The sequence below is a fragment of the Ascidiella aspersa genome, chromosome 2 (genome assembly GCF_963924565.1).
Source record: "Ascidiella aspersa chromosome 2, kaAscAspe10.2, whole genome shotgun sequence".
Taxonomy (NCBI): domain Eukaryota; kingdom Metazoa; phylum Chordata; class Ascidiacea; order Phlebobranchia; family Ascidiidae; genus Ascidiella; species Ascidiella aspersa.
The window spans coordinates 30,431,160-30,457,793 of NC_139448.1; the positions used below are offsets into that span (position 1 = coordinate 30,431,160).

Genomic DNA, 26,634 nt, shown 5'->3' on the forward strand with positions numbered 1-26,634 from the left:
CTCTCGACCCTCGTGGCCCCCCTGCTTATAACAATACCAAGCATTGTGCTTAACGTATTAAGTTGTTTTACTTCTTCACGTTAATAACAAATACAGCCATTAATCAACGAATAAATGCACTTACTTTTAAAAATTGTACAAATAAGGCATTTTATTTAAATTAACTTAGTTAGTCATTACAAAATGTTGTTCTTCGACGCCACCTGGTTATGTTTTACATTCGGCTCTGTTTTGTAGTGAGCCAATGTCACTACATTCGAGAGGTATCGGTAAGCAAAAATTGCCAGCCCGAAAAAACGCTGACGCCGCACTGCATGGCTATGTATGAACCAGCACAGTAATTGTTTCGCCACAGCGACAGGTCTTTAACCAAACTTGCCACACGCGAACGACAGATTAGGCGTAACTTTCCACGATAAAACGATTAAAAGTGATCTAATATTCTACTTTTAAACATCCCTATAATGACTAGTCAAAGCACGTATCAGAAAAATAGGTTACAAAACGTTACTAGAAAGGTTTGCAGTCATAATAAAAACACAAAATTAAGTTGGCTGGTAAATTTTAAAAGTAGTGACACTTTGGTTTTCGTAATGTCTAGCTAGACAGTTATGCCCGTGGCCCCCGAATGACCGCTCCGTGCCCCCCCCCCTCCAGGGGGGCCGAGGATCACGGTTGAGAAACCATGGTTTAATATAAAAATATATAAAACAATGGTTATTTTCGTTTAATTTAGATGAACTACGTGTTGTCTATATTGCTGGTTTAGGACAGAAAACATGACTTCCAACCAGTGTTTATTAACGCTTAAGCGACTCATGAGAGTCTAACTGTAACATCGAAACTTTAGTGGTCCAACTCTCTTCATCAAACTTTTTGTAATCGAGCAAGAAAGTAAGACAATCAAAACGAACTGCGAACAATTGGTTAAGAAACACTGATCAGTGATCAAACGATCAACACCCTAACGTAAAAGTCTTAGTATATTCACGTTTACATTTTGTGTTTTTTGTGCAAACAGTCATTAAGTTGCGAATATTTGGCTCATCTTACAAACTAAATCACAAGGCTTTGCAAAAGTTTTATTTTCAGTTACTTATAAGCGTGGCCTTCTTAAACAACACAAGAAAATACAACACATTATCGTTTAAACAAAACTACAATTTTAGTCAGTGAACTTTGAGGAATGTTAAACACAACTTTTGAAGGAGACAATTCAAAAGTATTTACACGCCGCCTTTACTGGTGCAAAACATCGACATGTAGAATGCCATTAATTGCTGTACACAGAAAGAGGTCCTCTATTTGGTAGCGTATTGCCCGCCTTGTTTTTTACTATTTAAGATGAACTTTCTGCCATTCACTATCACAGTGCGCGGTTCTTCGTCAACAAGGCTGGATAAACTGGACTCAGATAAAGTTTCAATGTCTTCTGTTTCAGCAGTTAGGAAGGTTTCGGGCAGACAGGAAAATACAGTGGAAAGTCGGATATAAGGGTTTTCGGTGACGGTACCTGAATAGAGGATAGAGTGTTAGCCACGTCGGCATGGAAATTATACGGTCTAAAATTACTTTATCATTGCACTTGTCGATTCGGAGGCGTGCCGTAAAAACATCGAAATACCTTTCTTCAATTTTATTATTTTGGGTTGACAAATTCTAACCAGCTGGTTCTTTTACACAGTTTAAATGTCACAGAAACTTACTTGACTGTTTTGATAGGAAAGTTTTAACAAAAATATAAAACTCTAAATTTTAACTGCCTAACCGCAAAAATGCAGTGTCAGCCTTTTTGTATTAATAGACATTTTCATACGTCTTATACAGTTATAATATTCAGCGGTTGTTTTATTATTTTGCCTGTAGGTCGTAATTGATATCTTTTGAAGAACTTGTAAATATAAAAATGTATTCATTTGTTGTTTGCTGTGGTAGCCAAACGAAAAAAGATTACGAACTGTTGATCTACCATCATGTTGGAATTAATAAAGGTTTGGAAATAAGATCTGTGTGTGATGCGTCGGTTAAATCCGATGCCGGTCCGCGAGGAGTTCGTTACCAGTCTGTAGCAGGGTTGTCAAATTAAACTTTGATTTAAACCCAAACTGTACGTAGGGAAAAAGTGCAAAAACAATTAAATGTATTTTTATATTTAAAACACGTTAACTATCGTTGAAATATGCTCCATGCTCTTGTAATGTTCAAACAACGTGTGCTGTGGCCATGTTTTTTTTAGTTACATACATAATACAACGTCCCATAATGAAATGATTGATTTTTTTTGATATTTAAGCAGTAAATGTTTCAAAAAAAACGTACTTCATGGCCATGAATTTTAAATAGTTATAGCAAGCCTCTATAAAAATGACAGAAAAAAGACAAAAAGCTGAATTAATTTTTTTTTTTTTTTTTTTTAACATTTAAAAATGTTATTAGTTCGTGGCCTAGTATAGGTGAATGTTTATGCTCGCGTTAATGTTGATGGCTAGTGTTGTTAATTGCACGAATAGTATCATCTGTTTTGTACAGCCAAATGGTGTAAAGTAGCACACAGCAATTCTGATTATTCAAACATGTGTTCTCTTCAAATTATTCTAATTTTAATTTGCTAAAAAAATGTTACTAAGCTGTACTTTGACAACCGCATACATAAGTTGTTAAACTCTTGATGTTTACCTTTATTCAATTGAGTGTTGCGTGATTCGTTTTCTTTCCTCAGTAACTGGAAGTCAACCTTGTCCACGTTTTCGCTAGAAGAATATCGTTCGAATCAAATTCGGTTTAGAAATTGACAACTTCTTGCAAGCAAGTGGCTTTAACAGTTTTTCACAGTTATTCGGAACAGCAAAATCCACGATTGGGTGTTACAGCTTATTAATATGCAGTTTGAACTTACTGGACAGGGTACTCCTTGTAAGGATCCCCACCTTTCTCGTACATGATGCTGTTATCATCAAATAGTTGCAGCTGTTTCAAGAAAATAAACACAGGTTTTTGTTTTTTCGGATATATTTGATAATTGTTGATTCAATTTTAAAAACATAAAACTATATATAGGATTTTTTCGACGTTTATTTATTTATTACCAATATATTTAACTTAAATAACTAAAAATCATCCAAATCCGCGCTTTCCAGGCAATTCATTTTGTGACACATTTTATTCATAAAAAAATAAAATAAAAATACACTGTCCGTCACTCTTCAAGTTAAATTCATGAACAAATTTCTCGCTCTTTGTTGCCACACGAGTTTGTTAACGTATTTTGAACATTTCAGGTGTGGAATGTGTTTATTATTAGTTTTAGCACTTTTTTGTCTGAAACTAATGTTGGCTTCCCCAAGTTTGCAAAAGCCAATCATGACAATCAAATGTCCTACCAGGGTTTTTGAAGGCTGGAAAGAGCCGAAGCGTTTTATCCTCTTGACAGCTTTCCTGGAGGCAAAAAGAAGGCCAACGACTGTCACGACACTTAACGTCCCGATCAATGCAACCTTCAATGCCAGTCCATTGTCTGTCGAAAAAGCAACTCGTTTAATGTAATATTTCAGTTAGTTTGGAGCACTGTTTTATTAACTTAAGTCAAATGGTTTTACTTGCAAAAAAATCGGGCAAACAGTCTAAATTTAACAAAATATTGTTTAATGAAAACATTTCATTTCAAACCACGTATTTTGCTTCAAGCTAATCTACAAAATACTTTAGTCGTATTTTTGCTTCAATGACGTAAGTCAAGGTCAAGATATTTTCTAAAATAGTTAAGTCAAACTATTTGAAAACAGTGGCCTAAGTGCACTATGGGATCAAGTCACTGCACACAACTTTGACGACTAGGGATGTCCAATACTGAGATATCAATACCGATTTCTAAAACATTCAGGCTATTTTAGGATAAAATTTGACAGAAGTTTAGTTACCCCTCCAGTTTTTAACCTACTATAATGTTCGATATATTTACCTTTCAAGTTATAATTGCTGCGATGGATAATAATTTGGTATCTAATCGGCAATGATATCACCCTAGTATCGGACGAATACCGATACTACCACTTGGCATCGGGTATCGGCTCCGCTCCGATATTATCGGACATCCCTATTCACGACCCAACGTTAGAACGAGGAGTCACATTTTTATAACAAACATTGGTTCGCTTGAAAAGATTTGACTAACGATAAAGCAAACAGCAACCTGGCACGTGCTGGACATTTACAGTTGCGTAGCTCTTGGGACTCTCGTTGGGTTTATAATATGTATCGTGAGGTAGATAGGACGCCCAGACGCAATAATTTCCGGCATGCGTTAGGTTGGACACCGTATAGCGAAGAACGCCACTTTCGTAGTCGTCGCAGTTCAGCTGGGGAATAAAAGCACAACATTCATATATTAAATGACAGTAGTTTGTAATGCAGTGATTAGCAGCGGTTGCCGTTCCTAAATATAAATGCCAAACCTTAAAAACCTTGATAAATGGTATAACATTAAACCAGAATGTAAACACAGCCGCCTTCTAACATAAAAACTATAGCGTGCCGAAAAGTAAGCAAAAAACATTTCTGTGTATATCAAAGTTTTGTTTTTTCAATTTGGGAAATGACCAAGTCAGCCTTTGACATGTAAAAATTGGAATTGATGTTTTTTCGGGCGTTATAGATACAATAAATGGGGATGAGGTATTGTGAATAAAATCGATTGAAGTAAAATACCATCCACTTGCTACCAATGGCCATTAAAAATGTTTGTGTGCGGGATTAAACACCATAACCTTACAGGTACATCGCGATGAGATAAAAAAGTAATTTCGAATTGACTCAAATCCCATGCAAGAGCTTTTACGAACCAAGTTCAAGTCAATCCATTTTAAATTTATAAATGTAACGCATGTTTTATATCTATACAAATTGAGTTAAGTTACATTTTTCAGGATTTATGAAAGAAAATTTGCCCATTCTAGGTCAAATGAACTGCCTAAATCACTTTATTGCCAAAATTCTTCAGTAAATTGTTTTAGAAACTGGTTCTTAAGTGCACTTAAGGTATTATTTAACACTAATGAGCATGCCTAAATTTCTTTTATACATAAAAAAAATGATTAGCTTTGCTACCCAAATAACCCGAACAGTGGTTTTCGCCTTGACAAACATAAAATGATTATAACATGATTCACACAAAGTGCTACTTTGCCTTATCAGTCTGGCCGTGTTGTTTTCAGGTGTAGGCTAATATTTTGCTGGTAGACCAAGCATTGGCCAACCCTTCCGACAAACACCTCAAGACGTAGAGTAAACAGTGCGTCAAGTGTTTGGACATGTAAGACTGCCTACATAGATACGAGCCGAGTGTTTTACTACTTTTGATTTTGCCACTGGTCAACGTTTAACGGTTTCTTAGTACTGTAGCCTACATCCAGCGCCGGCATGTTTGCCACGCTCTAGCTGCCGGTGCAAAACAAGCGGCTTTCGTTTGGGTGGTTAGCTAAACACCAATCACAAGGATGCTGTCAATGTGCGGCCGATGGTGGGGAGAGTTTCTCTCTTTTCTAAATAGCTTTAGTACCAAAACACTAATATACAGCACATTTAAAAGCATCTAAACCAGGGGCTCTTTAACTTAAAGCGCCACCCACCCTAAAAATGGTTGGTTTGCATGGAGCATGGTCGGCACGATATATATTGTTAGAGATGACAACTTGTGCGCCTCTTACACTGTTCGAGTATTATTGTTTACTTTTCAGATATTAATTTATATTGTGTGTGCCCGGCAAACATGTTTGCAGGTTTTCTGATATAAGGTATTCGGGGAAGGCTCTCAAAGAGTAAAAGGAAACACAATAACGAGATACTTGCTCTCGTATATCGTTTGAAATTCATATCAACATAATCGATTAGATCAGCGGTTCTTAACCGGGAGGGGGGGGGGGGGGCGCCAAGCAATTCTTAGGGGGGCGCGAGCTCCAAGTTAATATGTAATTTTTTACAATGATTCTAATGGTTTCGTCACTCCTACAGCGCTGTACAAACTCTGTTTTTGCCAACATTGAAACTGCCAAAAAAAAAAAAAAATTTCGAATCTTGTGTTTTCAACTTTTGTTGTCTACGTTTTAGCCAAAATTCTCTTCGAGTGCTATTTTATGTTTTGCAATCGTCAAAGGTATAAAGGGCCTAATCAATTACAGCTTTGTCAACATGTAGATAAACGATCGAACTAGGCAATATTGCCATTGTATTGTGTGCCGTCACTTCTATTGAAACACGATAACGCAATTAATTTTTGCGTTTGACATCACAGCCTTGCAACTGTGGAAATGCCATCAGCCGGGTAAAATCAATGTGTCGAGCACGAGCAATTTGTTGTGTGCCAAAGCGAAAATCCTCCTGAATTTACAGGTTAGCGCCATCAATTCAACCAGGTAAAGCTCAATTTGTTTGGCGCTCCGCGCGACCTACAAACAACTTCACTTTTTTCAAGTTATCTCAGTGATGTTTAATTGAAAATTCCGAATTGTTTTTCGTAGGGAGGCGCGAGGCATAGGAAAATTACCAAAGGGGGCCGCAGCTGAAAAAAGGTTAAGAACCACTGGATTAGATGCTTGCTTTGTGTGCCTTAAGGTACACATTAGCCCAAAATCACAGTGGTACGTTACGAATAAGCTTGTGTTGAATTTTTCTGGAGAAAATACAACAGCAGCACAGAAAAAAACGATAATAAGTAAAGTTTGATTTAAATATTTTCATTTGGAAGGAAATACTTTCTTGATTTATCAGGTTTATGTTATCATATTTTTGGTTGTTATATACTCGCCAAGTAATGGTTGGATACTTACATCGTCCTTAACTTCGGAATAGTGTTTAAAAGATTCCAAAGATTTGGCTTTCTTGCTGTCGCAAGTCATGCCTAAAAACACAATATGTTTAAAATGTATAACGTGCGGATTATAAAGACATTACTGTTTACTGATATGCACGCAAAGCAAGTTTAACAGGTCAAAAACTTGATCCCCAAAACATGTTTGAAACAAGAGGCCAGAAAACCTTTTTCATAAAGCCGAAAACAATATATACACAGTTTTACGAAAAAAATGCAGATCAAATTTCTCATCGCACTTTCGCAAACTATAATTTTGGCTAGGCGTTATTTTCGCTTTGCTAGAATCAATAACATCTTTGTAATATAGCTTCTGTATTGAAAGTAACACCTATCCAATTTAAGACTTTAACAAATGAACGAAATGTGTGGTGTTCCAAAGACTACTTTTGTGACGTCACGTTTAGATTAACTTTTGTGACGTCACGTTAGATTAACTTTGTGACGTCACCCCAAAGCTTTTTATGATAGGCTATACTTTTGTACCTTGTGGTAGCCTGACGATATCGACTTTGTGTTGCACAGAACGAAATTCACGCAAGAAATGGATTGACGGAATCCGAGAGACGATTAAGAAGGATCCCGGATTTCCTTCTACTGCTGCGGTAAGGTTCGGTGCGCTGAACTTGCCTATGTTAAGAAGATGGGAATGAACAGCGATTCATCCGCAATTGTTCTAATACATGTATTACGACACACGGTAATATGTGTTGTGATGACTGACTTGACTTATTTCAATGACTTGACTTAAGGTATAAATTGATTTCAGTCCATTTAAGTCGCTGTTTTTCAAGGACAAATGTCTCGGGTTAAAATGAAGTGTTTTCATTAAGCATTCTATTAATAAAAATATTTAAATATCTCAATTTTTGCCCATAAAACAATTGGCTGGTTAAGTTATTTCTCATAGTCGAACAATTCTACCAAGTTTAATACTTTAGCGTTGACTTGCTCTAATAATGAATTGCCTGGGATATGAAAGCGACTTGCACTTTTTTTAACACAAGACTTGACTGCAACTGAATTCATTTCAAAATGACCTAACAACACGGCGACAATGTGCATCTTCATACTAACCCAGTTGTTATTGTGAGTTAACCAATTCTCAGTGGGAGACGACTTCTACTACAATGCAACATTTAATTTCGTACAAATTTCATAAGCCCGATACTGCCCCTTTGCTGTTAAGTCCGCTTTTTATGCTGTCCTATATACTTTACAAAATGATAATTCCACATGTGTAACCTACTTTGACACACACATACAGTACGAGCTGTTCACTATATGGCGCCTTGCATAGTTTTGTCATTTATGTATTTTTAAGGTTACTAATTTTCAGGATTTTTGGAACATTTCAAATTATATTTGCATCTAATGTACGATTTAGAAAAACGCTTAATCAGAACAACCAGTCACAGGTGAAAAGTTGAAGAAAATCAACGTCATACAGTTATATAAATTAAATCAAGTATTTGCTAAGAGTGATTGTCAATAATTTACAATTGTGTAAAGCCACGGGTGTTCTTGGCTAGATATTTAATTATCGTCTAACTCCAAAGGGCGAGAAGGACACAGGGCTAGAATAAAAAGCGCTTTGTGAAGCAGACTATACGAACCGCACTACTGGGGACTTCAACCACCATATTATATGTGGTAAAAATTCCACGGAAACAGAAAAATAGGTTGCTGTTTATAGTGTCTTAAAATATGTAACCTATGCTACAAAAAGTTTAGAAACGCAATTTTGTAAATAGCAAGTCACGTGGCAGTTCAAGGCTACATTGCCTCTATTAAACAAAAAGAACTAGTTCATCAGTTATTTCACAAAAATAATTGCCATTAGAATATAAGATAGTATACGCAAAGTTTATCCCGATGAAAATCAAAGTGTAACCGCAAATCAAATGCTGTTCATTCAAAAATCGGTAAAGGTGTCCGGACAAACGCTGTGATCGTCTGAGCCACGGCACGATGGGGAATTTTCATTTTCCTGTGTTTCAGTTTGACCGCAGCGTGCCATCAAGGCATATAGGCACTAGCGTATTTCCTATTTACGGCCTTTCCAGCGCTTGTGGTGCTGGGCTTTACCGCGATTTATCAAAATATTTTCGTCACGATTGGCACGTTCTTTGCCGGTCACCCGCTGCGCTCAACAACCTTGTTCTAGGTAAGTTTTGCCCGCGGTATAGTCGAAAACGTCTCTTTGCGGACACAAGGCTGCAGCTATACAACTGTAAAGGCACTAAACAGGCACTTTTGTAATAACGAAATAATATGACCAGTGTTGCAAATAAGTCACTTTGGAATACCCAGTCAATTCATTTGTGAAATAACTTAAGTCCAAGTTAAGTCGTTTTGAATTAATAACAAGTTAAAAAGTCCAAGTTTTTAGTTGCGCAAGTCAAGTCCTTGTCATAAAAACACCATTTCTAAAAACAACATTCTTTAAACTTTGATTTCTATACTACTAAAGTGTGTTATTTTTTTCTGATTTCACACAGCGTTTGTATGTCTGAGATATCGTCAACTGTTTTTTTTTAGTTTTGCTTATTGCACTTTACTTACTTTGTTTATTCACGAAAAGATCCGTCAAGTTTACGTTAGAAGAGCATTTGCAGTCTGCACAGGTACAGATCTTTATCCGGAAGGGAACTACAAAAAATGATACCCATGAACCTCGGTATACAGGTATAGTTACAATGTTCCACGCCAAACAGTCGTTTCACTCTAAATCATGTTTTGGCTGTTAGGGCGATTCATCTTTACCTTACCAACATAAATCAATGCAACTAATATTTTTGAAACACGAACACAAAAATTAATGAAACGAATAATTTTTGAAACACTATTAATCTAGGATTTAACAAAACAAGCTTGGACAGCCGGAGCGGATCCAGGGGGTAGGGGCACTTGGCAATCCCCCCAAACTGGATTTTTTGCCTATTGTCGCTACGTAAATAGAAAAAAAGACAACACGGCGATCCCCAGACAGCCCCTTGCGACCCACTGGTTGGTAACCACTGCCCTATAGGTGGTTGCCCCCCAGGTGCTTACCACGAGGCACTTACCCCGCTGGTGCTGCACCCCCAGTTAGTTCAACCCCGGTTTTGGGAGAATAGCCCAATGTACTTTAACCCTACATAATTTAACCCAATTACAACTCCATGTACTTACCCCTGTTCTTTAACCCATGTATTTAACCCAGATACTTAACCAGGTACCATGCCATAATGAATTTTATAATTACAAGCCCAAAGGCGTCGTGCTACTTGTCGCACGCTCCACCATAAAAGTTGTTGAAAGTTAAGCGATTTGAAAAAGTTAAGCGATTTAAAGGCGTTATTTAGCTTTGCGCGAATCTATAACATCTTTGTAATGTAGTTATTGTATTGAAAGTATAGCACTTCTCAAACCTAAAACTTTAACAAATCCAGTGAACTATGTGGTGTTCTTAAGTTAACTTATTATGACGTTACGTTTGACGTAACTTTGTGACGTCAAGTTATGACTGAACTTTGTGAACCAGGATCCGCGCCTGTTTTACAGTTTGACTTTTTTTAATGCCTATACTTTGAATACCCGGTTTGTAAGTGAGTTTGACGACTTCGAATTCACAAGTTGTTGTCTCGTTCGGGAAGGTCCAATTGCACGTCTGGGTCGACCATAAGGCTTCATGGCTGCATTCGCTGCTGAAAAAACAGTGTGGACGAAGCGATTTAAGCCAGTGCAGCAAAACTAGAGATGTCCGATATTAACGGATCGGATCCGATACACCGTGCCCAATGATAGCATCTGTACCCGTCAGATTCTAGGGCGAAAATATACCATTAAAAATGGAAGACAAATAAACTTCCTATAGCGCAAAAAACAAATTTCGGCCTAATGACTTGAAAATCATAACCATGTTACTTTACGGTTTAACCAATCAGATCGCAATTTTTGCTTAGAATTTCAGGTATCGGAATCGAAATGAAATATAAGGTATCGGACATCCCTCAACAAAACCATGAAACGGCCTTTACCTTTTGTAGCGCGGCGGGGAAACAATAAAATATACAACAGTTTAACCCGACAGTAAAAAATGCGCAGCCCGCGTGATAGTGGCCCGAAAAAAGGTGTTTAAAGCTTCGTTATTGATACATGTAGACATGTGATGGTTATCTAATCCATTACTGTGGTTATGTAGTCAAAAGTAAAATCCGCATCTGAAAATTGAATATGCCAAATTTAGTGCAGGTTTTGTTAACCAGGGGTACGTGTACCCCTTGGTGGTACACCCCTTGGTGGGATGCACCAAAACAGGCGTACGACATGCAGTGTGAAATTATGCGCTCTTTGGGCATATTTGTGAACAAGGCGTAATTACGAAAAGCAACAACAAAAAAGCCATTAGTATACAAGCATGTTTTTAATGCATGCATTCAACACGTAATTTATAAATACACTGAGTTTAACTCCTATTATTACAATTTGATTTACTTCCGTCGACCATCGTAGACAGGGGTACGAGAAAATTTCATGAAAACTCGTAGGGTAGGCAATGGTTAAGAGACACTGACTTAATGTCTGGCTAAAGCGGATACGACGTATCACGAAATTAGACCACATAATTTGTTATAATTTTTTTTTTAAATGTTACCAGAGTTGGATCTTGTAAGTAATGTTTTTTGACCACCAGCTTGGCGTCTTCCACGATACAAAGACTTTAAAATCCACGACGGTGATCCGAGGGTTTTCGATATCTGCCAACCACAAAAATATAAAACAGAGATAGTAACAAATTAATGGTGCATATAAATAGCCTTTAAAAAAGTTTTAGCAAAACTATCCTTTTTATACACGTTGCAATTGTAAACTTTTCTAACGATGCCGTGTTGATTGTTAAAAAACAAAAAAACAAATAGAAACTGTAATGTTAACAGATAAAGAACGTATCTGCACATTTAAGCCCATATTTACAATGTTATGGTTAATAATTACCGAGCCCGGGCCTTACGGTAATTTGTAGATGGCGTAGAAGTGTTAGTGGCATCAACCTTCTGTGACAATACATTGAACAGTAAAACGAAAACGCTGAAGTTTAAAGCGTCCATGCTTCGCTGATGAAGATATCAAGAAACTATCGCAAAAGCAAATTAATATTAATAGATATTTTTTACGGTTATCCCAAAATGTCAATTTGCTTAAACTTGAACAAATATTCTCACGATAAATCCTTTTAAAGTGGCATAAGAAAACTAAACACGCCAAACTTTTATGTGGGTTTGCTTCAATACAATCAAAGACTAAATTAAAGCAAATTATTGAGTGTTACTATAGCATAAACTCTGCTGGCGCTTCAATCAGGATAAGGTACAAAAAACGTCTAGGAAATTGTCGTTGGACGTTCGTTGTTTCAACAATACAAACAACCATTTTACTATTTGCAAACTAAATTGCGCCGCAAATTTTTAGAAAAGTTGCTTAAATCTATTGTTAAAAACTAAATCAAAGCAAAAAATGCTGACAAAAGTAGTCTTCGTTAGTGCTCGCATCTAGATATCCTCTATCTGATAAACCAAAGTCCAACAAAACATCTTCTCTCCCTCATTAATAATAGCGACAACGACTGTTCTACAGGCAACAAGCTTGGAACAGTAAAGCTGTGACCTTAGCATACGTAGCCTTCTCCTGTATATATAGACACAACCGGCGCGCCCCTTATCAAGTGTTGTTAAACAACGAGTGTATGCGGCAAGACGTCGGCAAAAGAAAAAAGGGTTGAACAACACAAAAATACTTTCAGGTAAGCGACAGAAAAATAGGTTAAACGTCACCAATTGTAACAGCTTCATATTAAACCTTATTACATTGATACGGATGTCGAGACAAACTTGTAAATCATTTACCAAAAGAAAACTCGAGCTATTGTTTACAAAACCTCTTAGCTTTAATCGTCGGCAACTCCGGTATGTAAGGATATTAAATGTATTGCAGAGGTTAAAAAGACAAAAACGTGACTCTTTTGTATTAAAAAAAAACAATTTTTTTAACCACGTGTACTTCATTTTAAGTTGTCTACGGAAGGTAGTATCCGTTCTTGTTCGACACCAGGGTGGTATCCGTGACGATTCGATACCAAATAAATGTATGTGTTTTAGTCAATATTTGTGTTTTTTGTAAGTTAAAGTTCAATTTCTCAAAAAAAAACTTTTATTTTCTCAAAGAAAAACAATCAAAGCAACCCCGTTTAAACAACACTTGCCTAAAAGATTATAGCAATCACGTATTTGGCATCGGATTTGATCTCAAAACTTTTGCTCAAAATATCAGGTATCGGTATAAAATACGAAATATCTTTAAGTATCAGTCATGTATAGGCTAACGACTTAAGTCAATGACCTGACTTAATTGCACTGTTTTCAAATGACTTGGCATAACTCAAGTCTTTTGGGCAAACACTTGACTTGGACTTATTTCATTTTTGCTGTTAAAACAATTTGCTTGTAATATGTTGTTTTTTGTTTAGTTTTCGGTTGATTTATAGTAACCATAATCGGTCGAGTTTACCAAATTTAGGGGGGGAGGAGTTGACTTGCTCTAATAATGACTTAATGTGTTTTATGCTTTCACTTTCACAAGGCAGATTATTTTCGCGTTGGTGTAGGCTAACAATTTTAAAACTGTTTTTTATTTTAACAGCAAATAGCTAGACTCGCCATGTCTGGGTCTTCGATTGCTAAATGATTACCATTGCCTACTCAATTTGACTTAAAGTAAAAGTTACTCCATTCAGCGGAAACATTGTGGATTTTCGTTTCCATTTGAAAAACCTGCTGCTGCCACTTACATAAAAAGCCAACATAGGATTAATGTAAACTGATTTGTGACTTACTATTTGACCTCATGATCTATCTTGAAGTCGGTTTGTGCGTATGTCAGCCACGGCAATAAAAAATAGTAGGTTTAAATCGAAATCAGCTTTTCGACGTAAAACAGTTAAAAGCAAACAATTGTTGACACCCGAGTTCGCCGACAAACGAGTAGGACCTCCTAGAGATTTTAATGTATTTTAATTGTAGTGATGCTGTGCTGTTCTGCGCTAAGAAGTAGGCTAGGTTTTATTACAGGGTAAGTCGAAAACGGAGGGACTCGATTCTCCGAACGTCGTTTACAGACCTGTGGATCGGGGCCTTTTTAGCTTCCAGAAATCTGTTACAAAACTATTCGTGAAAATTTGGCTTGGTCGGAATTACCAGTTTTGACGTAGATTGTGATGCCATGGGTTGACATGACATCACAATGTACGTCAAAACTGGTCATTCAACTTTGAACAAATGCGTATACGTCTTAATACTGCGTCCCACGAGCGTCTTCAAAGTAGTTGCCACTCAAATGCGTCCGAATTACCAAGGATCTTGTTAAAAAGGTCTTTGCAAATGTCCTGAGTAAAAAAAAATGGCCTAATTTGGGATGAAAAGAGGACATCTTCCTAATAATAGGCGTAACATTAAGTTAATGTTATTAAAGGGTAACGTACCATAATGAACGTGCAAACAATTGACTAAGTGAGCACACAAAAAATCAATTTTAACACAAATTATCCTTTTTTAATAGTTTTATTGTTGCGGTAACGCGTAACATTTACCAACAAAATTTGTAGAAAGCATAAATATAGCATTAGTTTCGATTAGCAAGACGTTTAACCTGGATAGGTTATCGAAACGTCGGTACAGAATAAATAATTGTCGGAAGAACCTTCTTTATAATTAATATAATGCCTGGCAGCAACAGTTTATTCAAGACGTTTAATTGTTTAATTTAAATGGCGCCGTGAAAAAAAAATTAGCCTAAAAAACAGCCAAACTCAGCCTATTAGCCTACAATGAAACGGAAACAAACGAAGTTTAATAAAATAAAGGCCGATTCGTATGCCCAGCCTTTCTTTATAATAAACTGTATAAAATACTTCGGAATGTAGTTGGGTCAGCAAATTACGGCGCGCACCATCTTTTCCAAATGATTCTAGAATAGGTCATTAATAGTTTATCCTTGAAAGTTTACCGGGTGCAAATCGAAGCTGAAATTTTTAAGAAATTTTAAACTAAGCAGCGATTTAACAAATCTCGTATAAAATAATATTTTAGAAAATACTTTGTGGAGTTTTCTTTTATTGATAGTAATAAAGTCAATTGACTTCGAAACAAAACTTTAAATCCGGCCCACGATCTTGAATTGTTGTAATACTCCGGCCCGCTCTCACCGATCTGAACAGTTACTCTGCTTATATATAAATAAGTTTGGTGACCCCCTGCTTTACACGCTTAAAGGCACCTAGGAGAGTATCACGGTAAACAGAAACGTTTCCAATTTTCGCATTACCTCACAAAAGTGGTTAACAACGTTTTAATTCTAGAGCCCTCAAGTATAACACAAAATTGCTTGTAAGTTTACAAGCCGATGAAGAAATGCGTAGGCTAGCAATCTCAACTAAGCTTACACAGCAATACATACCAGAGTCGTGCAAACAATCTGGTCCTATTTTGTGACCCTCGTTAAACTAAATTTTATGAATGACTAGTTTTGACGACCTTGGTTGGAATTCGGTCACCTGGTATAAGAGAAAAAATATTTAGGAATTTCGGTCTTGTAAAAATACTACTAATCGGACGGTAAAAAATGTATGTCAAACTTTAGCAAACTTAATCTAAATGAGCTTTCTTGTAGTTTAGTCACCTTGAATATTCTGAACATTATGTTGCCACTCTTTTCAATAATCATTTGTTTTCCTATTTTATATGAGGTCATACGGACCCCGGCCCTTTACTTAATAAAAGTAAACCACCTCAGCAAGGCAAGCTTTTTTAAGTGATGTTTTTTTGCAACGCTGGATTAAAAGGCGATATATAACAACAATGCCGAGCCTAAATAAAATAATTTTCTAAAACTAAAATCATGGGTTAGCCCAGGGATGTCCAACATTTTATTATAGTTGGCCGCATTGACACTTGAAATAATTTAATGGGCCGCAGAGCCTATTAAATTTCAAGATTAAGTATTGCTCTTTTGAGCTATAACGGGCCATTAGACTTATATATATATATTTTTTGCCCATACTATACTATTAGTGCGCCCCTAAAAGCTGACTGGTGCATTTTAATTGGGCTAATATTGAACGTTTAAAATACTACTTGGGTGTGAAAATAACTAGCGGGCCGCACAAAAATTTCAGACGGGCCGCAGGTTGGACATCCCTGGGTTAGCCACTTGCTGATCGGCCCTGACCTGAGCGTACACTACAGAACGAAAGGGGTAATATTTATGCCGATTAGGGAGACGTATTGTGTAACGAACAACTGTATTTGCGGTTAAACAACTCTTAAACCACGCAGCTTAAACAGCAACTTTCCGTTTCTGAACACGCCTAAAAACAAAGACAATAAAAATAAAGAAAGGAAAATCGCTGAATTGCCACAACATTGGTGACTTAACCAGTTATAACCAAGTAAAGCTGGGTGACTCATGGAAGTGAAGGAGAAAATGGAGCGTTTCAAACAAGTCATTTTTAAGGAGCCTAAGTCCAAGTCAATTCATTTGCGAAGTAAAGTAGCAGTCCAAGTCATTGTCATGGCGACCCTGCATACGATAGTTTGGTTCGAAAACAACAGAAACATAAGATATAACGAACAGCGATCAAACTGTTTAAACAGAAGAAATTGGGGTGGAAGATGAAATTTCAATAAAAGTGATTTCACGAAAACACTCGAAGTGAAGTCATGTAAAATCAGTGATCTAAGCGCACTTAAGTCCGCACGTCACTAATAAAGGTATAAGTTTTTGATAAAATTCTACAGGTTGAAGTTTAATTTCGAATCCGCCAAACTCCCAGCATTTGATTGCGGTGTAGTTAAGATTGCACGCGCGATGTTCAGTTGTGACAAAGGTCTTGAAGTTTTTTGTTTAGGTTCTTTCACGATCCTTCTTCGACGCGTTCCACGTCCAAAACATCACGATACTGAGACTTCCAAACAGTGATGTCCGACTTGCCGTACAACTTAAGACAACAAAAGACTGAGATGTAAAATTCATATATAAAACTGCATTAAAATGTTACGGACATGCACGAGTAAACGTAGGTAACATTATGTAAACGTTTAGAATGTTGGAGTTTTAATTTTTTGGTTTATTTTTAACATCTTATATTGTTCAACACTAGACCTTTATAGTGATGCTAATTCAGCTAATAAAATAATAATAAGGTAATCATTATGCTAAACCGTGAAAAAATTAACTGAATTGTAGCGATCATTGGGTGTGTTTGTTTTGTTTGACAATAAGTATACCTTTGTTACGAACTCAAGTATCTGTCTTCTGCTGATCTCATGTGGTGTTCTCAGACCCCAACTATATTCAAACTGGGGCGGGTCACAGTTTGGAACTTTGGATGCTTCAATATACCTAAACAAATATTTAGATTTTTGTGTCTTAGTTTAAGAACATGTCATTAGATGCCAACAGATAAGGGTGTAACTGTAAACAAAGTCCAAGATAAAGTGATACGATTGATGAAAATGTAAATGGTTTTCTCTGGATTCCAACTAATTGCGCGATTAATCAAGATTGGTGCAAAGCACATACATTTTTGCATTTACATACGTAAAATATGCCAAAAATACAGTTACACTTGTGGACTCCATAAATCCGAACTGACCCATAAGTCCACCATTTCTTTTATCAGTACTACTTACATCTGTCTTGAAAATTCAGTAATAAGTTTTTTGGCATCGCCAAAAACAGGGTGTGGCTTGTCCTTTAAAATTCCAAGGTTCTTTAATGCATTCCAAAGAAGCCCTGTCAAAGTTGACATATATTAAATGATATGTATACAGTTGGGGCAATATGGCTAAAATTACCATCACCAAGTGATCCTCCAGACATAAATATAAGTGTCAAAATTGTCATCAACAATCCCCGCTTTGCATTTCCTCTCCTGTGAGAATACAAATAAATAAAATGCCAAACAAAAAACAATAGAGCCACCGTGACACTTATATATATATATCACATATCAAACATTTCAATTGGTGTTTTAATTTTGTACCAGTTGTTATATAATGTATCACGGAATACCCAAAAAGCTCTTAGATTCCAAAAAAACATTTATTAACAATTAAAAAATGCAAAATAATTTTGAAACAAAAATTTTACAAACCACTGCATGAGATGCATTGTGTCTGTGTGATCAAGTTCGGAAACAAGAATAAACGCTTTTTTCGCTCCCTCGCCAATTTCTACCAGCTTGAGGCCAAAGACAGAGCTAAGGTTTTTTTCAACGTGTTTCATAACTTCGGCATACGAAGATCGGTGATCCTGGTTTGTACAGGTAAAAGTATTTCTACTGTTTCACAACTTTGGCTAATTAGAATATTAAAAATATATATAAAAAATATGCATAACCAAAATATGTAATGTGCTTTTTTATTTTTTGTCAACAACCATAAGTTACAACAAATACAAATTACTTTTAAGTGTACTCACCTTCATAACATATTTGTTTATATCAGCTCGCTTAATTGGGATTTTTCTTTGCTCCCAAACAAGAATCAAGTGGATCACATCATTTGCCTACACAAATTTTAGTTTAATGGTTTTGATCATGCTTTGTTTACTGAATTTTGTGGCATTAGTCTGCATTATATCGCACTTCACACCAAGGTTTCTGGTTTGCAGTGCCAGATTTAACAGGGTGGAGATGTGCAATCAGGGTTTTATACACACCTGAAGTTCAGGAATTTAGCACAACTCAACCTTTTTATAGAATTTAGGTGTGCAAATTGCTAATTAAAGTGTGCACACAAATTGCTTTCATAAAATCTCGGGGTGCACCCGCCACAAAATGCAGACTGGGTGTGGCCGGTGTACACATAGGATTTAATAAAGCAATTTGTGTGCGCATCATTTAAATTAGTACCTAAATTTCGCAATTAGGTTAAATTGTGGCAGTATTCTCAACCTCAGGCGTGCAATTAAAAATGATTGCATACCTGCACATCTCAAATTTGGCGCTGCACATAGAAGATCTCATTTTGGCACTGCACATAGAAGATAAAGTGCCATGAAATGCAACTGGCTGACTGACGGCATAAAACTATTACTTGAAATTAATGGCCTTTAAGTCCACTAAAATGATAGGTTGAGCTCAAGGATAAATACTCATCTGTATCAATGTTTCTTGCTTATTGGAGTTTTAAAATTGTATTAGGAATGCTTCAGGTTTGGGGATTTTACTTATTTTTCTAGTCCACCCAAAATTTCTTACACAGATTATATTGTTTCATATCAACTATATCATAATTGCTCAAAAGAGAACATACGCACCTTACGAGTTATTTCGCTGCTTGGAAGGGATTGAGAAGACATTGTAGTGAAAATTTTGATCAGTAAGTTATATTATCACAAATCGCGCGTAATGTAATCATAAAGGGTAATACCCCATCATGTTTATGTACCTCGGCTAAAATCAGTTAAAATATTTATTATGCGTAATTAGATTTTGCTAAAAAAGACTAGTTTGTGCTAAGATATCAAACTTGCATTTTAATAATTTGTCTATATAATAATTTAGAGAAAACACTAGCTTTGCGTGAAAAGTAATTTACCTGAAATACTATTATAATTTTTCTAAATAAATCCGATTTTGGTATAGGATCTTTAATAAAATTTTGCCTAGTGTTTGTTTTTCTCAACTAACTTTTTAGAAACCAAAACGAAACAGAAAAGGCATGATATTTTATTTACGGTAAATAATAAAATAATTAATTTTTGTCACATGACAATTGCACTAGTCGTTGTGAATAAAACGGTTACTTTTAATTGCAATCCAAAGCCGTAAAGTGTTACTTATGACCAATATTTAATTAAAGTTTTTTGTGATTTTGAATATATTTCGTAAGTTTGTGATCCTATTATCTTAACTGATTTTAGTTTAACTATACCGGTATACTTTACAGCTTTGTATTTTATAAATAATAATCGTGATAGTTCTGTTGTTTTGGATTTATTATAATGTAAAATTAATTTTGTGATGTTTTTCTTCTAGATACGCTGACAAAATTTGCTGTTAACAAATTTTTTCTGCATTATTTTAGAGTTTTTTGGATTATCTTAGATCTGTAAGTATCTTTAATCTAAAACGTAGAAAGTAATTGTGTGCCTTACAATTGTTAAAAAAAATCATGTTTAACAAGGTAACGAATTTCGGGTAAAAATAAATGGAAGTGGCTATTTGACCGGATCGCTCTTTTTCGCTTAGGCTAACACGTAATTATTGATTAAGTTGGTTTAGGGTGTGGGTTAGCGTTTGGGTAGTGGTAGTATTGAGTGTTGTAAACAAGTCATTTGTAAAAATACCTTTCGTTCAAGTCAAGTCTTTTCAAAAAGTTCTGGTCATCAACTGTCAGGTCATTATTAGAGCAGGTCATCTCCAGACTCCAAGTCAAACCACTTCTATAATAATGAAACTAAAAATAAACAAAGCAACAACATGCAGTAACCTAATCGTTTTCGTACAAAACTTTAGATAAATAACTCAATTTTTTAATAAAATGTTGAATGAAAACATTTAATTTTAGCCCTAATCATTCTACTCAAGTTCAAGTCAAGGCATTTGTCTTAAAGACTTTAGTCAAGGCGAAGTGATTTTACCAAAACGAAGTTAAGTCATTTGAAAACAGTGACTTAAGTTAAGTCATTCACTTAATTTATTACAACACTGGTAGTGTTAGATTTAATTTTCCGAGTTTTGCATAGTTTGAATATTTTTTTTTCAAAAATGGATTTAAATTACTTTGTTTTTCACTGAACTCTCATAAAGGCTATTTGGCCGGATCTTTCTTTTGTCCTGCATCGTTAGTTGAACTTTTACTCTTGCACCTATTTTGAGTAACTGGCTTCTTCCATAATAAATATGACTGTGCTCTGTGACACTAAATTTTTTAAGTCAAGTATTATTGTTATATATTTATTCTTCCATATTTGTTTCTTTATTGCAATTTTAATGAAACTCGTTTTGTTACTGGCTCAAAACTAGTAGGATTCTAGACCAGCGTCAGGTTGGAAAGTAAGGCCATATTAGCTGTGAAATGATTGACTACCCAAAACCAGTACACGACTAATGTTTTGCATGTTTGATTGACTTTTGGCAGTTGAATGCATTTAGCAGCATTTTCTATGAATGTTCTTTTATTGTCACGTCTAAGGACGGCAGATTGCTAGTGGAACTGTTTGGGGGATTTATTTCTAAACTTTACAATCTGGTAGCAGTGGTGGTCAAAACTTTTCACTTCTAAGGAGCCATTTTTCTTTCTTGATATAATGAATGTTTCCTTAATTTTAAAGACCAAAAAAGACCTGCTGCAATACCATTTGATACGCAAATTATACAAACTACTTGCGTTATAAACTACAATTTATATTATTGGTCAATTAATTTAAACATTTTACATGAACCCATTGAATCTTTCTCACAGTCCAGTAGTACCTAAATTTAGAGACTTTCTTTCTGTAAATTTTCTTGTTGCAATGTTTAGTTTATTAAAGTTATTGCATGTTCATCAGAGTGTCATTTGTTTTTTAAAATCTTCAGGGTTGACCTTTAATTAAAATTTACTCTCCCCAATTGGGGAAGGTCCACCAACTGCAATTTCTGTCCACTAAAACACATAGCCTTGATTGTTTACCAGACTATTGAATGTGTAGGACTTTTTGGCCAAAAATCGAAATGTTAGTTTAATTCTCTAAATGCGATGTGTGTATTATTACAGATTCATGCAATCATAAGCCTTTAATCTGCGACGTTTCACACAATTTTTTGCAAATTTAGTCCAATAGGCTGGCCAAGAACAACTGACTTTTGCGTATTTCACTCGCATTGGCGAGCAGGCGAGAGCAAAACCAAAACCCTGATCTTTACCTTAGTGTTAATTTGGAAACTAACGTTAAATGAGTGTTTTTTGACTTGCAAACCAACTTTGATTTATTAATTAATTAAACCAAAGATTTTAATCTGTTGTATTATTGATTTTAGAAATTCTTCCATCAATCACCTAAAAATGTTGAGTACGTGGGTTGTCTTTGCTATCATCAGTGGATTTTGGCTTGGTGTTGGAGCAATCGGGCCATGGCTTGTGCCAAAAGGTTACTACAAGGGTGTCTACCAGACAATGATCGTTACCACCGCTGTGTGCTGCTGGCTCCATTGGTTTATCACCTACTGCTCACAAATAAACCCCCTCATCGGCCCTCAACTGACCAATGGCATGATCTACATGATGATGTGGGTCTGGGATTAACTCTTTGACTTTTTGATCAACCAGTTTTCCTGTGCAATACAAATGCGCTTCTACGAGCTTGGAGCCCACCAATTTTATCACTTTATTTTGTTTCCTTTGTTTAAGTTGTACAGATCCTATAAAAATTAATCAAGTTGCGCAAAAAGATTATATGCCCACAATTTGGGTAAAATAGAGTTGAACGTTGTGGTTAACTGTGGTGGGTTTTTTGTTTTGTTGGCTGTTGCATAGGCCGATTATTTTATTCTCAACACATTTATTTTGATGTGATTTATGTTCTGCAAATACAAATGTTGTCTTTAATGTAGCTGATGTTACATTTTTATTGCTATTTACTGTATTTCTGCTATTAGTCACAGCTTTGATCAACCTGTCCTAGCCAAAGTGTTTATTTTTGTTTTGTCATAGTGTAAAACATAGGGCTTAAATAATTATTAAATTGGGGTTGGATGGATATAACACAAACATATGAATTTTGTTCAAACGTTTAAGTAGGGTAAATAGAGATAAAAAATCAAGGATTAAAGCGAAATGTGAATAGATTTATCGTAATGCCTAATCCTTGAGATTTTACATAAATAAAGACCTTAAAAACTTTCAGAATGCTTTAATTAGGCTGAACAAATTGAATGACATAAGATACTAATCTAGAGTGACAAGAGAAAATGGGGCCACATGTGTGCATAATTTACAATTATTGAAACCGAAAATTTTGAATCCAAAAGGATATAAGTGGACTGCACATCTCGAACTTAACAACTACATTTCTATTATTAGCTTGAATGTGTCATTAATTGTATTTTGCAACAAAATAGACCGGAAAGTTTATTAAATCGAGCTGAATGATAGTCTGATGTCCAATTATATAGTGTAAAGAGGAAGGTTGGATTTCCTCTATATTTTTTGGCTCGAATTATTTCCACAATTAAAAAAAATCTAGAGATTTCCTTTGTTGGCAGACCATATCTTATGTGTTTCTGCTGGAGGTAAGGAAAATATAATTCGTTCACTTTGAAGGTTAGGTACATAACAAAGGTATCAACGCGTAACAAAATAAAGTGTACAAATAGTGTAATGGCTTACACAGCTAAGAAATATTTCCTAAATACCCACGCCCCGTTAGGTAGATAGAGACAGAGAAAAAAATTAGACAGCGACATAATGAACAATTTATCAAACCCAGGGTAAATTTATCCCCAAACTTAAGGGTGAAGTGATTAAGCAAAAATATGTAAACCTTTTAAATTACGCCGTCTATTTAAATAGTAATACTTAGAGATTTCCGGTTGTATCAGATAAGAATCAACACCCGAAACATAAGTTTTTGCTCGACACTAGGCTGGTATCGTTGAGGATTTGATACAAAATTTAGGGATTCATCCATGATTTGACCATTCTATGCACATCGGTATAAAATCTCACGTGTCGGACAACTCCATTTACCTGAACAATTAGTAATTTTATTTAAAACAACTAGCTAACAACTCAGCAACTATGGTTGTCGATCTTTTATGGATTAGTTATTGATTAGTTACCTTCAAAGACTTTGCCACGGTCCACGATTATCTCGAATTGAAAGCAGTAATAACCACTCATTGACTACCGCTACATAAATAAACGATTGTTTGAACAATGATACTATCATTGGTTTAAAGCTGCTATCTTTCCAGATGAAACATCTAAGTGCAATGAAGTTCTTTAAATGTTATTTGTACAATACTTACTAATGCGCCGCTAGGTGTGTTTAGAATTTAGACTAACATTAGACATGATGTACAAATACATTTAAAACAATAATTACATATTATGCCCTAATCCAGTGGTTCTCAAACTTAAAAAAAAATTGCAACGGTCCAGCAGCAATATTTTAAGGTGCTCACGGTCCCCTTAAAAATATACACAAATAAACACAAAATAACACGTTGTTTAGTACTGCAACGCTATCACTTTATTTGAGTGAAGTAATCACGAACAGTTTTAAAACCGTGACCGTACAGCCCACAGTAGTGACAGGCTGGCAGCGCAGCAACAGCAAGTTGTAATACGGAATTCTCATTAGCACAATGCACAACTATGACGTCACAATGCACAATTCAACTCAAAGCATGCCGCAAACACGTTTAACTTACGTTAGTTTAGTTTAGTGCAGTGGTTCTCAAACTGTGGTACGCGTACCACTAGTGGTACGCAAGAGCTTTTTAAGTGGTACGCGAAGATTTTGGCGTTATTTTATTGTATTTAATCTACAATTTGCCATTCTTTGCAGTAGCTAAAACTACTATAAATACACGACAATATAACAATAAGTTAACTGTAGAACAATTTCACGTTGGCATTATTGCGTCATAGTTGATCCTAACAAACAAAACTAAGCAACTGATGAGATGAGCTCATTAGTAACTGGAGCTATAACAGGTTAATAGATCAGTATAGTAAGCAGGATATATTTTAAGCATGTCGAAACGAATAAAATCCAGAAATACATCAAGTATGGGTTCATTGCAATCGAACATGCAGGAGAGTGTTTGCCACAGTGTGTGGTTTGCATGAAAACCCTTTCTAATGCGGCCATGAAGCCAAGTTTGTTAAAACGGCACCTTGACTCAAATCATGCAGAAAAAAAGAACCGAGATCAGAGTTATTTTGAGCGACTTGGGGTGAACACGAAAAGACAACGCCTAGACAAGACAGGCCAGTTTCATCAAAAGAAAGTAGGGATAGTAAAATCGTCATATGAAGTGTCTCTTCTGGTAGCTCAGAATATGAAAGCTTATACAATCGCTGAGTCCCTGGTTTTACCAGCAGCAAAAATCCTAGTCAAGAACCTGATCGGAGAAGAGGCAGCGGACAAACTGAACAGCGTGTCCCTTTCTAACGACTGTAAAACGACGTATTCAAGATATGTCTGTTGACATTGCTGAACAAGTGATTGCTGGAGCAAAAGACTCAAAGTTTGGATTTTCCATTCAACTCGATGAGTCAACAGATGTCTCCAAGTGTAGCCAACTGCTAGTTTATGTCCGCTTTATCCAAAATGACACGGTAAAAACGGAGTTAATGTTGAGTCAGGAGCTGGCTACTACAACAAAAGGAAAGATGTATTCAACGTTTTGGACAATTTTTTCAAGGAGAATGACCTGGATTGGAAAATGTTAGTTGGATGCACGACGGATGGTACTCCAGCAATGCTTGGAAGAAAGTCAGGATTTCAAGCATATGTGAAAGATGTATCACCAAAAGCTACCTTTGTCCACTGTTTTATCCATAGATTTGCACTTTGCGCCAAAGTGCTTCCTTCTGATTTAATGTCATGCTTGAACAAAATAATTAAGATTGTGAATTTTATAAAAACATCAGCTCTAAATACTCGGCTATTTGCAGGGCTCTGTGAAGATGTCGGTTCTGATCATAAGTGTCTTCTCTTTCACACAGAGGTTCGCTGGCTTTTCCGCGGGAATGTGACAATGAGGGTCTTTGAACTTAGGCATGAATTACTGACCTTTTTCAAAAAGAAAAAACACGACTTTAAATATGATTTAGAGAACGAAGAGTTTATTTTACAGCTGGCCTACATGTCGGACATTTTTCAGGCCCTAAACTTTGTAAATCTTTCGTTCCAAGGACCGAACAGCAATATAACAGTTTTTATTACAAAACTGAAAGCATTTATTTGCAAACTTGATATATGGACTAAAAACGTGGAAAATAAACAATACGGAATGTTTAAACAGCTTAGCACTCTTTCAGTTGACCCCAGTGACAAATTATCTCAAGAAATTGCTGACCACCTTAAGTTGCTCAAAACGGAATTGGTGCATTATTTTCCAGATTTTGAAAGTTGCACCTACGCTGTCAATCCATTCTGCACCAATCCAGTTGTTCTACCCGTAGGAACAGGAGAACAAGAAGACGTAATAAGAATATCAAAGCCCATACAGAAGTAGGTATCATTTTGAACGTTTCGAATAACTCTTTATTTCATTTTCAACATTTCATTTTTCAACATCTTATTACGTCTTACTACAACCTCCAACCATTATGCTCCAAAGAACAAGAAGAGATAATTGATATTCAGGTTGACGAAACAGCAAAAGCAAAGCAGAAGGAATGCTCTTCTATAAATTTCTGGTTATCCATAAGTTCCACTTACCCAACATTGGCCCGAAATGCTGTTCCTCAGCTATTAGTTTTCCCCTCGACATGGGAGTGTGAGTAAGGGTTCTCGGCCTTAATGGCCATTAAGTCGAAGAGCCGGAATCGTCTAACTGAGCCTAAAAACGATTTTCGATGTGCTGTGACTAATGTTGTGCCCCGGATAGACAAGCTTGTGCAAAAGAAACAGTTGCACCTATCACATTAAAATGTGTTTTCTTGCTGTTAACTCGTATTGCGTTATAGTAATAACGGTAATAACTAATAAATACTGGTACATTTGAGTATAGT

The 26,634-nt window shown here is 35.9% G+C and overlaps 3 protein-coding genes and 2 pseudogenes across 3 annotated transcripts; 3 read left to right on the plus strand and 2 right to left on the minus strand.

Annotated features, from left to right (window-relative positions):
• Nucleotides 1–1,111: 1,111 nt before the first annotated feature.
• LOC146164818 (uncharacterized) lies at nt 1,112–2,962 on the minus strand. The gene is made up of 3 exons (XM_083381776.1): nt 2,897–2,962; nt 2,677–2,750; nt 1,112–1,513 (listed from the first exon to the last, which is right to left on the minus strand). The coding sequence occupies exons 1-3, from the start codon at nt 2,938–2,940 to the stop codon at nt 1,302–1,304; spliced, it is 330 nt and encodes a 109-aa protein (XP_083237902.1). The 5' UTR covers nt 2,941–2,962; the 3' UTR covers nt 1,112–1,301.
• Nucleotides 2,963–16,211: 13,249 nt separating this feature from the next.
• On the minus strand, nt 16,212–19,357 carry LOC146164819 (non-structural maintenance of chromosomes element 3 homolog). Its single transcript, XM_083382483.1, has 7 exons — nt 19,220–19,357; nt 18,380–18,466; nt 18,054–18,211; nt 17,755–17,831; nt 17,590–17,692; nt 17,185–17,299; nt 16,212–16,895 (listed from the first exon to the last, which is right to left on the minus strand). Exons 1-7 carry the CDS (start codon nt 19,259–19,261, stop codon nt 16,812–16,814), a joined length of 666 nt encoding a protein of 221 aa, XP_083238609.1. The 5' UTR covers nt 19,262–19,357; the 3' UTR covers nt 16,212–16,811.
• A 576-nt stretch (nt 19,358–19,933) lies between these two features.
• Nucleotides 19,934–22,569, plus strand: LOC146164820 (V-type proton ATPase subunit e 2-like). The gene is made up of 2 exons (XM_083381985.1): nt 19,934–20,013; nt 21,927–22,569. The coding sequence occupies exon 2, from the start codon at nt 21,952–21,954 to the stop codon at nt 22,189–22,191; it is 240 nt and encodes a 79-aa protein (XP_083238111.1). The 5' UTR covers nt 19,934–20,013; nt 21,927–21,951; the 3' UTR covers nt 22,192–22,569.
• A 2,108-nt stretch (nt 22,570–24,677) lies between these two features.
• On the plus strand, nt 24,678–25,347 carry LOC146164821 (zinc finger BED domain-containing protein 5-like; annotated as a pseudogene).
• Nucleotides 25,348–25,655: 308 nt separating this feature from the next.
• Nucleotides 25,656–26,551, plus strand: LOC146164822 (zinc finger BED domain-containing protein 5-like; annotated as a pseudogene).
• Nucleotides 26,552–26,634: the final 83 nt, after the last annotated feature.